General features: G+C 46.7%; 1 protein-coding gene and 2 long non-coding RNA genes across 3 annotated transcripts in view; 1 reads left to right on the top strand and 2 right to left on the bottom strand.

Annotated features, from left to right (window-relative positions):
* Positions 1 to 16,537, top strand: part of LOC145421025 (uncharacterized) — a 353,506-nt gene that overhangs the window by 178,711 nt on the left and 158,258 nt on the right. The window lies entirely within an intron of this gene.
* LOC145421022 (uncharacterized) overlaps positions 1 to 16,537 on the bottom strand; it is a 104,285-nt gene that overhangs the window by 44,627 nt on the left and 43,121 nt on the right. The window lies entirely within an intron of this gene.
* On the bottom strand, positions 8,107 to 9,290 carry LOC113008146 (trace amine-associated receptor 13c-like). The gene is made up of 2 exons (XM_026145341.1): positions 9,115 to 9,290; positions 8,107 to 8,923 (listed from the first exon to the last, which is right to left on the bottom strand). Exons 1-2 carry the CDS (start codon positions 9,288 to 9,290, stop codon positions 8,107 to 8,109), a joined length of 993 nt encoding a protein of 330 aa, XP_026001126.1.

Below are 16,537 nucleotides of genomic sequence, written 5' to 3' on the forward strand. Positions count from 1 at the left end.
ACATGACGCATACTGACGAGAGACTGTCAAAGTAAAACAGTAAGTACACGGAGGTTCAGACAGGAGGAGAGAGAGCACGGGGAGAACACAGACATAACGGGCTGGGGAAAAAACGGAATAAAACACAAGGAGAGACGAGGGCTCACAGATACACAGGGGCACACAGGAGGTAACCAAATAAGGAACATCTTAACTAAATAACCTAGGAACCAAGGCATAAATAGGGAACAAAACACAAAACACACAAAAACTAAGAATACTGGGCCAACATGGCCCAGGACCATGACATCACCCCCCCCTCAAGGGCTGGCTCCCGACAGCCCAAACCCGAGAACCAAAACAAGACAAACAGAAAACAACCCACCCAGGGTGGGAGGCGGGGGACCCGGACGGAGGGAACGAAACCAAACAAAAGACGAGGAGCATGAACCGAAACTGAGTCCACAAAGACACAAAAACAGTTCAAAACAGGGAGATAAATGTCCAAAGAGGTCAGGTCGACCCGGAGAAGCGACAGCACAAAAGTTCACAGTTCGGCTGTTCCGGGGACCCTCCAGCGGAGACAGGTGGCTGAACGGGCTCGCCAGAACCCCCAGCGGAAGAGGCGTGAGGCTGAACGGGCTCCTCGGGCCCTCCAGTTGACGTGGCGTGAGGCTGAACGGGCCCCTCGGACCCTCCAGCGGAGACTGGTGGCTGAACGGGCCCCTCGGACCCTCCAGCGGAGACAGGTGGCTGAACGGGCCCCTCGGACCCTCCAGCGGAGACAGGTGGCTGAACGGGCTCGTCAGAACCCCCAGCGGAAGAGGCGTGAGGCTGAACGGGCTCCTCGGGCCCTCCAGTTGACGTGGCATGAGGCTGAACGGGCCCCTCGGACCCTCCAGCGGAGACAGGAGGCTGAACGGGCTCGCCAGAACCCCCAGCTGACGTGGCGTGAGGCTGGACGGGCTCCTCGGGCCCTCCAGCTGACGAGGCGTGAGGCTGGTGCGGTTCTCCTGAACCCCCAGCTGACGTGGCGTGAGGCTGGACGGGCTCCTCGGGCCCTCCAGCTGACGAGGCGTGAGGCTGGTGCGGTTCTCCTGAACCCCCAGCTGACGTGGCGTGAGGCTGGACGGGCTCCTCGGGCCCTCCAGCTGATGTGGCGTGAGGCTGAACGGGCTCCTCGGGCCCTCCAGCTGACGTGGCGTGAGGCTGGACGGGCTCCTCGGGCCCTCCAGCTGACGTGGCGTGAGGCTGGACGGGCTCCTCGGGCCCTCCAGCTGATGTGGCGTGAGGCTGAACGGGCTCCTCGGGCCCTCCAGCTGGAGCAGTGGCAGGACCAGTAGGTGCAGAGACTTCTGGCTGAGGGGACGCTAACTGTAGCTGCACAGGGCACGCAGTCGGCTTGGGATGCAACGGCTGGGGCTGTGCAGGGCAAACAGTCTTATGCTTAGCAGGCAAGAGCGAAGCGGAGTTTACACAGGCAGCGTCTGAGTTAGCTTTTTCGAGTTGTGGCACAGAAAAAACCACAGCCTGAGAAAGTGACGAAGCAACATTGGGAGTCACAGATACAGGGCTGGTGTAATGAGTAAACTGTTCATAGCAGAGGAATGGATAATGGTCTCTGTGTCGCCTGGCTCAGGCAGAACACTAGGAGTGGATGTTACATTGGCTTGCTCAGCAACACAGGTCTCGTTCTCAGTAACTATTTGAGAAGCTGAGAGAGCAATGGATGGTTGAGGAGTTGGCTGGGAAACATCAGAAATGTCTAAAGACAAAACAGGCTGGAACATGAAACAGTCACTAGAAGGAGCATCAGCTATGGAACACACAGTTTCAGGGGGTTTGTGCTCCTCAGCATGCACTCTTACATCCTGAGCTGATGATGGTGGTGTGTGGCTGAGCTCAGACTGAGAAACCTCAGAACCTACAGGCTGAGTAAAACGGTTCTGCGGTGCTGCAATGCTGGTAGCAGTATGTCGGTGAGTCTGGTGTAGAATAACAGTCTTTGGTTCCGCTAACTCTACGGGTGAAACATTCATACTGGCTAACTCAGAGGAAATGCTGCGAGCGTTACAAGAATCTGATTGCTCTGGAACACAAAGATCGCTAGGTAGGACGGTCGGTGAATAACTTGGCACCGAGGTGTCACTCGGAATAACGTCTTCAGAGTCCAAACACACAGTGGCGGAGTTATCCAAGTCAGGCAACACAATGGCAGGCAAAACAGAGTTACTCACAGTGGTGGAACAGTCATGGGGTCCGGGATCAGGCAACTTGGGCTGAGTGTGTGGCTCACAGTCACTCTCTCCCACGGGTGCAGCCAGCTCAGCTGTACTGCGGCGCTGAACCACTACAGGGGACTGCACTGAAGTCTGCACAGGGGGCTGCACTGAAGTCTGCACAGGGGGCTGCACTGATGGCTGTAGCAATGGTTGTGGTGAGAGTGGAGTAGGTGACTGCACAGGAGAATGAACTAGAGGTGACTGCGCAGGAAACCGAGCTAATGGTTCTGTTGCAAACGTAGCTGCTGCTGATGGAGCAAATGGCTGTGCTACAGGGAGCTGGGACACAGGAAACTGAGCTAGTGGTGGTGGTGGTGAGAGAGGAGACTGGGCTGACCGGACGGGAGGAGACTGGGCTATTGGCGACAGAGTGGCACACTGAACTGAGGGCGACGGAGCTACAGAGGACTGGAGAACAGGAGACTGAATCACAGGGGAGTGGAGGACTGGACTGCAAACTGAACAGTAGGAGAGTTAACTGACTGGGCTGGCGAAGCTAATGGCTGAGCAGGGGTTGGTGAGGCTAATGGCTGAGCTGAGGGCAGATTGTAATCCACAGAGGAAAATACGGCTTTACTCTCGATGGGTATGTTATCATGATGTCTGGGATCTGAACGCTCGAGCGGAACGAGAAAAAGACAGTCGCTCTCGCCAACGGATGAAAGCTGCTCCGCTGCTCGGGAACGCCGGCGACGTGAACGCCGTTTTCTCCGGGAAGGGGGAGGAGACGAGCCGGGCCGCGAATCCTCCAGCGGACCGGGCTGAACGCCCTCCGACTCTTCGTACTGGAGAGGCAGCTCCGGGCAGATGCGTACGGTGGAGACGAGGAAGTCCTGGATGTGGGGGTGTAGTGCACCGAATAGCCATGGGAGTCCGGACACCATCCTCTGTAGACGGATGGCTACGGTCTCCCGGTATTCTTCCCCTGGCAGCGCTACCCACTCCTGACAGTGATACTCCACTGTATAGATTAGATCCTCACGGAGCTCAGCGGAGGGGTTGTGAGCTGCTGGGTCCATGTCGTGGTCGCGTTCTTCTGTCATGATTCGGCTGTGTGGCAGGCAGGAGAGGACCCAAACGCACACTCACGGGGACACGGGGAATAAACTCAGAGAGCACAGCTTTATTGCTGGAAAGGCAGATCACGGGTAATACAAAACTAAACTGGGAAAAACTAAATATAAAGCTCACCAAGAAACACAGGGAGAATCACACACAGCATGAGGGAGAACGCGACACCGAACTGAGGGAGACGCAGACAGAAATACACAGAGGGTTAACGAGGGAAGTGGGAACACACGGGGAACACAGCTGACACAGATAACCATAACGAGACAGGGCAGGAGTGAACACAACATGACGCATACTGACGAGAGACTGTCAAAGTAAAACAGGAAGTACACGGAGGTTCAGACAGGAGGAGAGAGAGCACGGGGAGAACACAGACATAACGGGCTGGGGAAAAAACGGAATAAAACACAAGGAGAGACGAGGGCTCACAGATACACAGGGGCACACAGGAGGTAACCAAATAAGGAACATCTTAACTAAATAACCTAGGAACCAAGGCATAAATAGGGAACAAAATACAAAACACACAAAAACTAAGAATACTGGGCCAACATGGCCCAGGACCATGACAGTGTACAAATAAAGAACTGAAGTAGTGGCAGTCAGCTGGTTCAGGTGGAGCAAGAGGGGATGAGTGACAGAAAAACTCAGATTAATCATAGAATCATTGAGTTAAAGACATGACAGAATATGTAAATGGACTGATTCTTATTTAGCGATTTTCTACTCTTTTGGACCACTCAAAGCACTTTATACAAAATGCCATATTCACCCATTCATACAAGCACGTTTTTCTAAGCTTGTATGCTATCCTGTGCTTTCTATTGTTATGAAATATAATTGAAGAGCCTATTTGCTGAGTATATATTAAAGTATATATTAAAGTGTAATGTCTGTGAAGGTTCTCAGTATTCCAGGTCATTGCAATCCAAGGTGCTTGGAAAGAAAACCGTCTGGACTTCTTTAAGTTGCTTGAAGATGTTTCACCTCTCATCCGAGAAGCTTCTTCAAGTTTAGTGTAATATTAAAGAGTAATGTTAAAGGCCAGATTTGAGGGTTTATATTCTGTGCTCTAGGTCATTAGACTGCTTGGCAACATTAAACTGTGATAAACAGGATCTTTTAGTGCAGACTTCCCAGAGAGTGTTACCTATGTTTGTGCTGCTAGATGATAACAACAGGAGACAACCTTCGGGTGGTGGAAGCGAGACGTGAGGAGCGGGGGTGTAGGGTATATCACACACATCCTGTCGGTAATGCATTAGATTTGCAGGAGGCTTTGTGCGGTGCACATCTCCCTTCCATTGTGCACATTTGCAATCAGGTTTTGTTGAATAAAGCATATATTTTGAATACACTGAGTTTGCGTCTTCTCTGACAAGCCTGAGGAAAAAAGAATCGGGTCAATAATTGGTGCCGTGACCCGGATCCAAAACAGGGTGCAATTTGGATGAACTAACGATTATCTGTTGGCTAGTTGGCAAGTTAAATTACATTCGTGAAAAATTCTTCCAGTGTCTGGACTTTAGAGCAAGATACTTTATTTTTTGTTTTGGTTTGGTTTGGGGTTTTTTTGCAAGTTGATGTCTAACGTGTCGAGTTTGTCCTGGTTCCCCCCCCCCCCCCCCCCGGCGTCTGGATGCAGCGTTGGACCAGCGGCGTCTGGAGGTCTAGGTTTATAACCTGAGAACTGAGGACACCCAAACCATTCTAGAATAGTGCAGAGCAAGAGACGTTTGCTAAGAACTGCAGGTTGATGCTTGCTGGCCATAAAGTGTAAAACCCGTTTAAATTAAAAGGACTTTAGGAGTCCCATGTAATGTGACCCGTCCCACAGGCAAATTTTTACTTTGTAGTTTGAGTTGTTGCCTTCCGGCCGCCGTTTTAGAGTGCCTGTGAGGAAGACTAAAAGACTCCAGGTTTCTTTTCTCCATACTGCATTTTGTCTCCTTAATGGCAAATAACCGTTCTTGGACTTTGTATCACTATTATTGCCATTATTATTTTATATTATTGTTCTGTTTATTTTTATCCTGCTGCTAAACTAATTTCCCCTTGTGGGACAATAAATAAATTGAATTGAATTGAACTGAACTGAATTGAATTGAATGAAATTGATAATCATTAAGTAAAATCATTATGGTTGTGGAAGCCAGACGTGAGGAGTGGGGCTGTAGCGTATATCACACACATCCTGTCGGTAATGCATTGGATTTGCTGTATTTTGAATACACTGAGTTTGAGTCTTCTCTGACAAGCCTGAGGACAAAAGAATTGTGTCATTACTATCTAACATTCACACAAATTCATACTACCATAAAGTCAGCAACTGGGGGTTCAGTATATCTTGCCCAGTGATATTTGGCATGCAGTCTGGGGCAGCATGAGATCAAACATCGAACCTTCTGATGAGTAGACTATCTGTTCTACTTCCTGAGTTACAGCCACCTGATGTGGAGTGGAGAGATGTGTGGAGCGACATAGGCCAGAAGTAATTCCTAGTTAAAGGTTTGCACAGTACATCCTGAGGCTATGAAGATGACTTCATTTCTCTATGTTTTTATCCATTATTGTACCAGAAGTGTGAGAAGATTTAAAGATACACATTTCAGCTTAGTCTAATAATAACAATGATCACGTGTACATTCAGAAGTCACTGGGTATTGAATTCTTTTCTTTTCTTCTTTTTTTGTTTAGACATTTCCTATAAAAACCTAGAGACAGCTGTCTGGAAAAAATCCATGCAGACCACCAGCCTGTCTGGCACCTAAAACCAAATTCAGGGTAACACGTTTCCCCTTCCCCTTCTGGTGCTCAGTTTTAACTTTAGCAGGTCATCTTCACCATCTCCACATGCCCAAATGCACTGAGCTGATGCCATGTAGTTGGCTTATAAGATAGTTGCCTTAGTAAGCAGTGGAATATGTGTACATAACAAAATGGTATTTCTAATTTAAATTCTTGTTCTATGATTTGTGTTCCTGAATGTATAAGAAGAATGAACATACATGTGCAGTACATTTCTCCCCGATTTGTGTTTCATTTCTTTACTTGTAGGTGCCACTTTTTTCATTACATAGAGTGGGGCAAAAAAGTATTTAGTCAGCCACCGATTGTGCAAGTTCCCCCACTTAAAATGATGACAGAGGTCAGTAATTTGCACCAGAGGTACACTTCAACTGTGAGAGACAGAATGTGAAAAAAAAATCCATGAATTCACATGGTAGGATTTGTAAAGAATTTAACCGTAAATCAGGGTGGCAAATAAGTATTTGGTCACCTCAAACATGGAAAATCTCTGGCTCTCACAGACCTGTAACGTCTTCTGTAAGACGCTTTTCTGTCTCCCACTCGTTACCTGTATGAATGGCACCTGTTTGAACTCATCATCTGTATAAAAGACACCTGTCCACAGCCTCAAACAGTCAGACTCCAAACTCCGCCATGGCCAAGACCAAAGAGCTCTCGAAGGACACCAGGAAAAGTATTGTAGACCTGCACCAGACTGGGAAGAGTGAATCTACAATAGGCAAGCAGCTTGGTGTGAAAAAATCAACTGTGGGAGCAATCATCAGAAAATGGAAGACATACAAGACCACTGATAATCTCTCACGATCTGGGGCTCCACGCAAGATCTCATCCCGTGGGGTCAAAATGATCATGAGAACGGTGAGCAAAGATCCCAGAACCACACGGGGGGACCTGGTGAATGACCTGCAGAGAGCTGGGACCAAAGTAACAAAGGTCACCATCAGTAACACACTAAAACGGCAGGGAATCAAATCCCGCAGTGCCAGACGTGTTCCGCTGCTGAAGCCAGTGCATGTCCAGGCCCGTCTGAAGTTTGCCAGAGAGCACATGGATGATACAGCAGAGGATTGGGAGAATGTCATGTGGTCAGATGAAACCAAAGTAGAACTTTTTGGTATAAACTCAACTCGTCGTGTTTGGAGGACGAAGAATACCGAGTTGCATCCCAAGAACACCATACCTACTGTGAAGCATGGGGGTGGAAACATCATGCTATGGGGCTGTTTTTCTGCCAAGGGGACAGGACGACTGATCCGTGTTAAGGACAGAATGAATGGGGCCATGTATCGTGAGATTTTGAGCCAAAACCTCCTTCCATCAGTGAGAACTTTGAAGATGAAACGCGGCTGGGTCTTCCAACATGACAATGATCCAAAACACACTGCCCGGGCAACAAAGGAGTGGCTCCGTAAGAAGCATTTGAAAGTCCTGGAGTGGCCTAGCCAGTCTCCAGACCTCAACCCCATAGAAAATCTGTGGCGGGAGTTGATAGTCCATGTTGCTCGGCGACAGCCCCAAAACATCACTGCTCTCGAGAAGATCTGCATGGAGGAATGGGCCAAAATACCAGCTACTGTGTGTGCAAACCTGGTAAAGACCTATAGTAAACGTTTGACCTCTGTTATTGCCAACAAAGGTTATGTTACAAAGTATTGAGTTGTATTTTTGTTATTGACCAAATACTTATTTGCCACCCTAATTTACGAATAAATTCTTTACAAATCCTACCATGTGAATTCATGGATTTTTTCTTCACATTCTGTCTCTCACAGTTGAAGTGTACCTCTGGTGCAAATTACTGACCTCTGTCATCATTTTAAGTGGGGCAACTTGCACAATCGGTGGCTGACTAAATACTTTTTTGCCCCACTGTATTTCAGTTACACCAAGCGTATGTTTGAATTGACTGTCCCTTTTTTTAGTTGGTAAACATTTTGGTAGTGTGTCATTTCTTTCATTCTGTTTACATGATATTGGTGTCACAGGAGCCAGACTTCAATATTTTAAGTGTAACAATTTGTTTAACAGATTTTCTGAACCAGGGGTAAAATAAAGCATAGATTAGAGGGTTTAGACAGGAGTTTAAATAGAACAAACACATTACAAATGCAACAGATGAAGCACTGAGCATGGCATCTTGACCTGAGAGTGTGACACAGTAATATGGGCAGAGACATATTAGAAACACAATGATAACAACACTGATGGTCCTTACTGCTTTCATTTCAGACTTCTTAACATTTGTACTTACTGACCCCTCGTGTGTCAGAGCTGCAATATGTGACCGCAGGGCACGAGCTTGAGTCATAGCCACAACAAATATGTTTAGATAAAGAACTACAATCACAATGACAGGACCAATAAAGGACAACAATAGATCTGCAACTCCAAAAGCATGGCCAACAACAACCACACACTCCCCATAGCAGGAATTATACCTGCCAGGTTGCACCAGGTTTTCTTTTAGCACAAGACAGTGGAAGACTGAAGAACAAATCCAACACAGATAAACACATGCTTTTGTTCTTTTTGGGGTGACTTTGGTAGAGTAATGGAGAGGGTAACAAATAGCCACATAACGGTCAATTGATATGAGAACCATGGTTCCTACTGACGCAGAGGTAATAATGTAGTCCAAGAGAAAATACATACTACACATGAATTCACCAAGAAACCAGCAACCATCTATAATTATAATTTGAAATAAAATCAGGAGACCCACCAGGCAATCAGAGACAGCCAAAGAGAGGAGGAGGAGATTGGTGGGGGTGTGCAGCTTCCTGAAGACAAAAGACAGCGACACAGTTATTATTATTATTATTTGTAGCAACAAGTGCAATTTTATACAGATATATATATAAGAGAAAAACAGACATTACTACCGACACACATTTCACTTATACTCTAATATGTTATCTTCATTTTACTGATCCACAAAACCTGATAACCTTATCTATGACAAAATTATTACTTGAAATGTGAGATGGAGATGATGACCAGCAGATTAAGAGTCACAGTCAGTAAAGAGATGGAGGACAATGTAATATAAATGAGTATAGATACTGAGTGAGGTCGTATGGGCTTCCTGCAGGAGAAGTTAAGAAGCTGTGGAAAGCAGAGTTCAGTTTCTTCAAACATTTCCATCATTAGTAAAAAGGAAGCGATAGCTTGCTGTGGAGTTCCACCACCTTTCTGTCTGAAGCTCTTTGCCATATCCTGACTTATTTACTTTCCTGCTTCACATTGCTCCTCCTCCCTTACCTCTGGTGGTAGCTGTTGTTGGAGTGAATAGCTAAATGTTGTCATTGTTGTGTTTAAATTTGTACACCTTGTCTTAAACTGCATGTTTAAATGTTTTTCTGTATAGCTGATGCTATAGCTATAGCTATAGTGTTTAACTGCAGGCACATTCTAAGTAAGGTTCTGGTTTCCTTATTTAGTGAGGAATGTTTACTTCCTGCCCTTTATGGCCTCACCTGTGTTTGTATATGGTGGACCGTTAAAGGAGATGAGCCATATACAGGGGTGAGGGGAGATGACCCTTTTATGACCAGCAAGAAGTCACGTATACACACACATGCATACACACACACACACACACACACACACACACACACACCTATACACACACACACACACACACACACACACACACACGCACGCACACACGTATACACACGCACGCACCCACACACACACACACATGCTCGCACATGTATACACACACACCACACGCAGTGCTTTTAACTGTTATGATACACACCATCTATGGTTTTGCAATGGGTGTTTGTGTAACTGTTTGTCACTGAATAAGAGGCAGCATGGGGACACTGGTAGTTGAAGTTGACTGGGATCAGGTGAGGAGCTTTCAGGTCCAAGAGCTGACCAGGCTTCCCTTGTGCAGCAAGTGTAAACTGACTGAGAAGAATTGTCTTGCTTTGTTCACGGTGATAAGTCTCTGAAACAGCGGGGCCTGCGAGTGCAGACCCAACATTTATTTGGTCCTTCAGAGCTGGATCCCAAGAACTGGCCTTCCACCGAGGAGGGGGGAGGACACACCAAAGTCTGTCGACAGCCAGGACACCCAGGGCGCCTGATGAAAGCCCCGGAATATGAATTTGTGGCCAGGATTGCACAGGACCAAGCTGAAGAGGAGAACTGCCACAAGACTGCTGCAAGGGGGAGAGGAAACCAGAGTGGAAGGAGCAGGTGAGGTTGTTTAGTGTGGGAAATCAAAATTGGGTTAGCAAACCTGGGAGAAAAACTGACTGCTGTAAGTGGGAAAATTGAGAAGGTGTCTGAAGCACTGCAAAGAGAAAGGTACAGAAAGTCACACACACAAACAGAAAATGCATTAATCCTACTAACACATACACACATACAATAAAGCTCATGTAGACCAGACAGCATCATAAGCATGTGTTTCTGTTTTATCATCTTGTCCGGTTCACGTAGTGAGATGAAAAGTGATATGTAGACTAGTGGACTAGTATTATATTAGTAAAAATGACTGAATTATAGTAGGGGTGAACAGAATGCTGGAGAGGGGTTCTGAATGAGTGAAACTAATAGATCATTGAGTTTCTTGTTTCTCATGTGTGGCGAAAGTTTTAACATAGCACGCATCTGGTAACATGCGAAGAAACTCATTGTGTAAGAGAACAACAGGGTTGTGTGGTGTGTGTGGCTGATGGATGGATAAATGTTTTGGGGATTAATCTGGCTGATGCATTTTTCTTTTGTTGCAAAGTTGAACCTTTTTACTTTCATGTTACACTAAAAGTTTTCTTTGATGATCTCTGTTATTTAAGCAGATCTGCATGATTGGAACTGAAAGAGCTACACAACATGTTGTCGGAGGAATGGTCGCAAAGTAAGCTTCTCCACATTAACATGGGCTCTGGAGAAAGTCATTTATTTGGGACACAATCAGAAAGTGAGGCTGTCTCTCACCTTTTACCTTTCCCTGTTGCTTGTCATGTGTTTCAATGGTGTATTAAGAGTTTTTCACATGCTATGCGCAGAGGTGGGGTTTTTTCTGTTCTCAAACTGATCTCCCTGTTGGAGCTCAGTCTGGGGGGAGTTCTTTTTTTCCTTGTCTTTCCTGATGTTTATTTTCCGTTGTTCCGTTCCGGGTCGCTGCTCGTGCGGCTGACCGGCCAGCTACCCAGCCTGATCTGTCTCCCCAATGTGATGTTTGTGTATTGTATGTATGGTCGGCAAGGTCAGTCTCTCAATAGCCCCTCTGGTATGAATAAAGTCTTCTGAATCCGAATCTGAATCTGTACAATCCTTAATATATTTCGTGTGTGTGTGTGTGTGTGTGTGTGTGTGTGTGTGTGTGTGTGTGTGTGTGTGTGTTGGGGGGCAGAGGGAGTGTTTGCTCAGGGCACCAAAAGCCCTGGACCACTGGGGATTAGGCAGTGAGTCCAGGGGTTTTTCCACCGCTGTATGACAGAGGTGAATAACATAAACCTGACCTTGGAAGCGTGTGATTTGTTACTAGGCTGCAAAGGAAGGATGGGGCAGTGGGTAGCCCAGGGGTCCAAATGGTCATGGCTCATTTCATGGGGGAATTAAGCTAAGCCAAATGGCTCCCTAACCTAAGTTGGGCAATGGGTGTGGCTTGTGGCTCAGCTGCAGAGGAGAGATAGGACAGTGATTTCAGGGGACAGTGCCAGGAGAGGATGGTTGACAATTGGTGATTATTGTTTAATCATGCCCCTCATACTTAGAAAGTGCGCTGGGACTCAGAGGAAGGAGAATTGAAGAGGAGATGAGAGACAACTGTCTGCCTACAGTCTGCATGTAAACAGTTTGTGTGAAAGAACAGTGTGAAACAGCTGGCAAGAATGTCAAAAGTCAATAACACAAGTATGGAGGCCTTTCTTCCCTCACCACACTCCCTGCGGGTGGCTAATGCCCTCAGGCATCGATGCTTTGGTGGTTTTTGGTGTCCAGGGCTGGGCGCTCAGGTATGTACTGGCTCACTCCCAGTGGCTGCTTGGCTGGGCCTGGCATCCATGGCTCGGTCGAACCCCTTCGGGGGGTGGGGGGGCCCTCAGGCCTCTGGTCCTGGGGCTTAGTCCACTCCGGCGCAGCTGGGCTATGGCTCCCCACACCCTCTATGTGTTATAGTGGCGCCTAACTGTCTAGTAAAACATGCCAAACCCACAAAGCAAACAACCAGCGGAGGTACAGGCATAGATGGTGACGGAGCTAGCTGCGATGCAATGGGAACAGGGGGATGCCGAAGCTGTGGTGCTGAGCCCTCTGGTGGTAGCAAGGAGCCACTTCAGTGATGTTCGCCTGGTGATCATAGACTAGCTGGGGCTTGTGCGGGAGGACCACTGATGACACTTCCAGGGAGGTCAAATGGGGCTAGAGGATCGACCTTTCGCTTGTGCTAGGAGGCTGCATTACACAATGATAATGTGACTGCAGCCCAGCCCCAAAGAGGGAGAAGCTTGTTACTGAGCCTCGATGCTCGAGCAGTTCATGGAGGGGCAGGAACGGCGGAGGCGTGTCTTCTGCCACTAACCAGCGAGAGATATGTACAGTGTGCCGGCATGGTGCCAAGGGGGCATATGCAGGGCTATGATGGACTTGAGCTGTATGCCCGGGGGCATTGTTGGAAGCAGAGTGTGGAGGTTAGGTGTGTGCATAGAGCAATCTGCAACTATTCCACGTGAAGTCATTAATTCCAGTAATTCACTCCATGAAAGATTTTTTACTAGAGAAGATGTGACAACACTCTACGTTCGTCCTTTGACCAAGTGAATAAAAATAATGGTCAAATGGTGTGTCCTGACATAGCATCGATATTTTCACATTTTTTGATGATTAGGGAAATGTTATATCCAGTGAGTCACAACACACAGAAAGAGGACAACCAGCTGGCTTATTATACCTGATGGCTGGTCTCACGGGATATGATAAAACTCTAGACAGGCGGATGTGTGCTGGTGGTGTGCAAAAATGGTGGAAGAGAATTCCACAACCGTGGTGCCACTGCCTGAAAGGCAGGTTTTAAATCGAGTGTGTGGGGCCACCAGCAGTCTCTGAACTGATGACCTTAGAGTTTGGAAAAATGAATGCGGTTTCAGCAGGTCAGATAAATATTGGGGAGCTTGACTATGTAGGGCCCTAAAGGTTAGAACTAAAATTTTAAAATGAAACCTAAAACTTACAGGCAACTGTCCTTATTCTTTACTTGAGGATGAGAACAAACAAACACTGGTCTTGATGAGTTCAGTCAAACAATGATTTTATTGAACACACACGTGGGGAGATGTATACAGTAGCATCATCAGCATAGATCCTTGCTAGAAAGCACACTTCAAAATGGTTTTGATATGTCAGGGTTCAGCCGCTTGTGTCAGCAAATAATATAACATGCATTAGTTACAGTTAGTGACAGTTAAACAAGTTTTCGTTATCAGCAACATTTTTACCATACATGGCGTTTTCAACCGTCTTACCCTCCAGATGTTTCCTGTTGATTTGCACTTCTTATGCTTATCTTTAGCAAATCCTGTACCAACTGTTGCTATGCAGGCACAAATGCAGTTACAAGCAAAAATATATCTCACCTCTGAACTAAAACTCATCAACTGTTATTTGTGTCTGTAAGCGTGTTTGGATTGAACTTTCTGCACTCTGAGTCACCTTACACCTTATGACCTTAAAAGGACTGAGCGCCAACTCTTAATGAGAACATTTGCAATGTGTGTATAAAAATAACTACAACTACACATTTAATAAAAGTTTTAATAAAATGCCACTAATAAAAGCCATGTTAGCAATTATGTATTTTCTTTTATTTCCACATTCCCTCTCTTGACCTTTGGAAAAAAGGTCACCACACTTTCCATTGTGTAACTCCTCAATCCATTTGGCCGCTTCCAAGCATTGCAGACATAAAAAAACCCTTCCATTGCCCAAAGAGAGAAGTCATCCAGCTCTCCAGCGGGTTGTCAATTCTTGAATGTTCGTGCATGGTTATAGATAAAGTTTTCAGCCCCGTCAGAGCTCGATTTACGGAGCCATCTGGAGCGGTGTTGTTGGGGATAAAGATACAACACAAGTCTCCAAACATGGCAGACACACCCCCTTTCTCCGCCAACAACATGTCCAGAGCCATTTGATTTTGCACTCCCATCAACGAGGTTGGCCCCAGCTGCTCTGCGAACCGCTCCATGACGTCGCTGGTTAAGTTTGAGAGTCTCAGCACATTGTAATGGACATCATTTATGCAGTCAACATTTTTATTTGGAGTTATCCATATGAATATACTTTCAAACCCTGCAGCTATTTGATCCACTAGTTTATACTCGTTCGGAACTCCCCTTGGCACTCCTATTGAGTCGATCTAGATAGGCGAGTCGGTTCTAGGGTCATAAGCATGTGTTCCTTGTTAGTCCCCGTAGGGAAATTACTCCTCTGCATTTAACCAGTGAAGCAGTGGGTAGCCACCAATGCAGCGCCCGGGGAGCAGTGTGTAGGGACAGTACCTTGCTCAGGGGTACCTCAGGGTAGGCGTTCAGTGGAGTCAAACCCCCGACCATCCAATCATGGGGCAATCCTTCTACATACTGAGCTATCCCTGCCCCTAAATCCCTTGTGGTATGGCTTTTACATTTTGTCCCCAGTTAGCATGTATGTATGCTGTACAGTGCAGCTAGGAATGCCCAGACCTCTACATTGGAGAGACCAAACAACCACTTCACAAGCGCATGGCACAACATAGAAGAGCCACCTCCACAGGACAAGACTCAGCAGTCCATCTGCATCTTAAGGATAAAGGACACTCTTTCGAGGATGCCAATGTTCACATTTTGGACAGAGAGGACAGATGGTTTGAAAGAGGAGTGAAAGAAGCCATCTATGTCCACTGTGAGCGACCATCTTTGAACAGAGGCGGTGGTTTACGGCACCAACTGTCTGCCATCTACAGTGGGGCAAAAAAGTATTTAGTCAGCCACCGATTGTGCAAGTTCCCCCACTTAAAATGATGACAGAAGTCAGTAATTTGCACCAGAGGTACACTTCAACTGTGAGAGACAGAATGTGAAAAAAAAATCCATGAATTCACATGGTAGGATTTGTAAAGAATTTAACCGTAAATCAGGGTGGCAAATAAGTATTTGGTCACCTCAAACATGGAAAATCTCTGGCTCTCACAGACCTGTAACGTCTTCTGTAAGACGCTTTTCTGTCCCCCACTCGTTACCTGTATGAATGGCACCTGTTTGAACTCATCATCTGTATAAAAGACACCTGTCCACAGCCTCAAACAGTCAGACTCCAAACTCCGCCATGGCCAAGACCAAAGAGCTCTCGAAGGACACCAGGAAAAGTATTGCAGACCTGCACCAGACTGGGAAGAGTGAATCTACAATAGGCAAGCAGCTTGGTGTGAAAAAATCAACTGTGGGAGCAACCATCAGAAAATGGAAGACATACAAGACCACTGATAATCTCCCACGATCTGGGGCTCCACGCAAGATCTCATCCCGTGGGGTCAAAATGATCATGAGAACGGTGAGCAAAGATCCCAGAACCACACGGGGGGACCTGGTGAATGACCTGCAGAGAGCTGGGACCAAAGTAACAAAGGTCACCATCAGTAACACACTAAAACGGCAGGGAATCAAATCCCGCAGTGCCAGACGTGTTCCGCTGCTGAAGCCAGTGCATGTCCAGGCCCGTCTGAAGTTTGCCAGAGAGCACATGGATGATACAGCAGAGGATTGGGAGAATGTCATGTGGTCAGATGAAACCAAAGTAGAACTTTTTGGTATAAACTCAACTCGTCGTGTTTGGAGGACGAAGAATACCGAGTTGCATCCCAAGAACACCATACCTACTGTGAAGCATGGGGGTGGAAACATCATGCTATGGGGCTGTTTTTCTGCCAAGGGGACAGGACGACTGATCCGTGTTAAGGACAGAATGAATGGGGCCATGTATCGTGAGATTTTGAGCCAAAACCTCCTTCCATCAGTGAGAACTTTGAAGATGAAACGCGGCTGGGTCTTCCAACATGACAATGATCCAAAACACACCGCCCGGGCAACAAAGGAGTGGCTCCGTAAGAAGCATTTGAAAGTCCTGGAGTGGCCTAGCCAGTCTCCAGACCTCAACCCCATAGAAAATCTGTGGCGGGAGTTGAAAGTCCGTGTTGCTCAGCGACAGCCCCAAAACATCACTGCTCTCGAGAAGATCTGCATGGAGGAATGGGCCAAAATACCAGCTACTGTGTGTGCAAACCTGGTAAAGACCTATAGTAAACGTTTGACCTCTGTTATTGCCAACAAAGGTTATGTTACAAAGTATTGAGTTGTATTTTTGTTATTGACCACATACTTATTTGCCACCGTGATTTACGAATA

Source organism: Astatotilapia calliptera, chromosome 16 (assembly GCF_964374335.1).
Source record: "Astatotilapia calliptera chromosome 16, fAstCal68.1, whole genome shotgun sequence".
Taxonomy (NCBI): Eukaryota; Metazoa; Chordata; class Actinopteri; order Cichliformes; family Cichlidae; genus Astatotilapia; species Astatotilapia calliptera.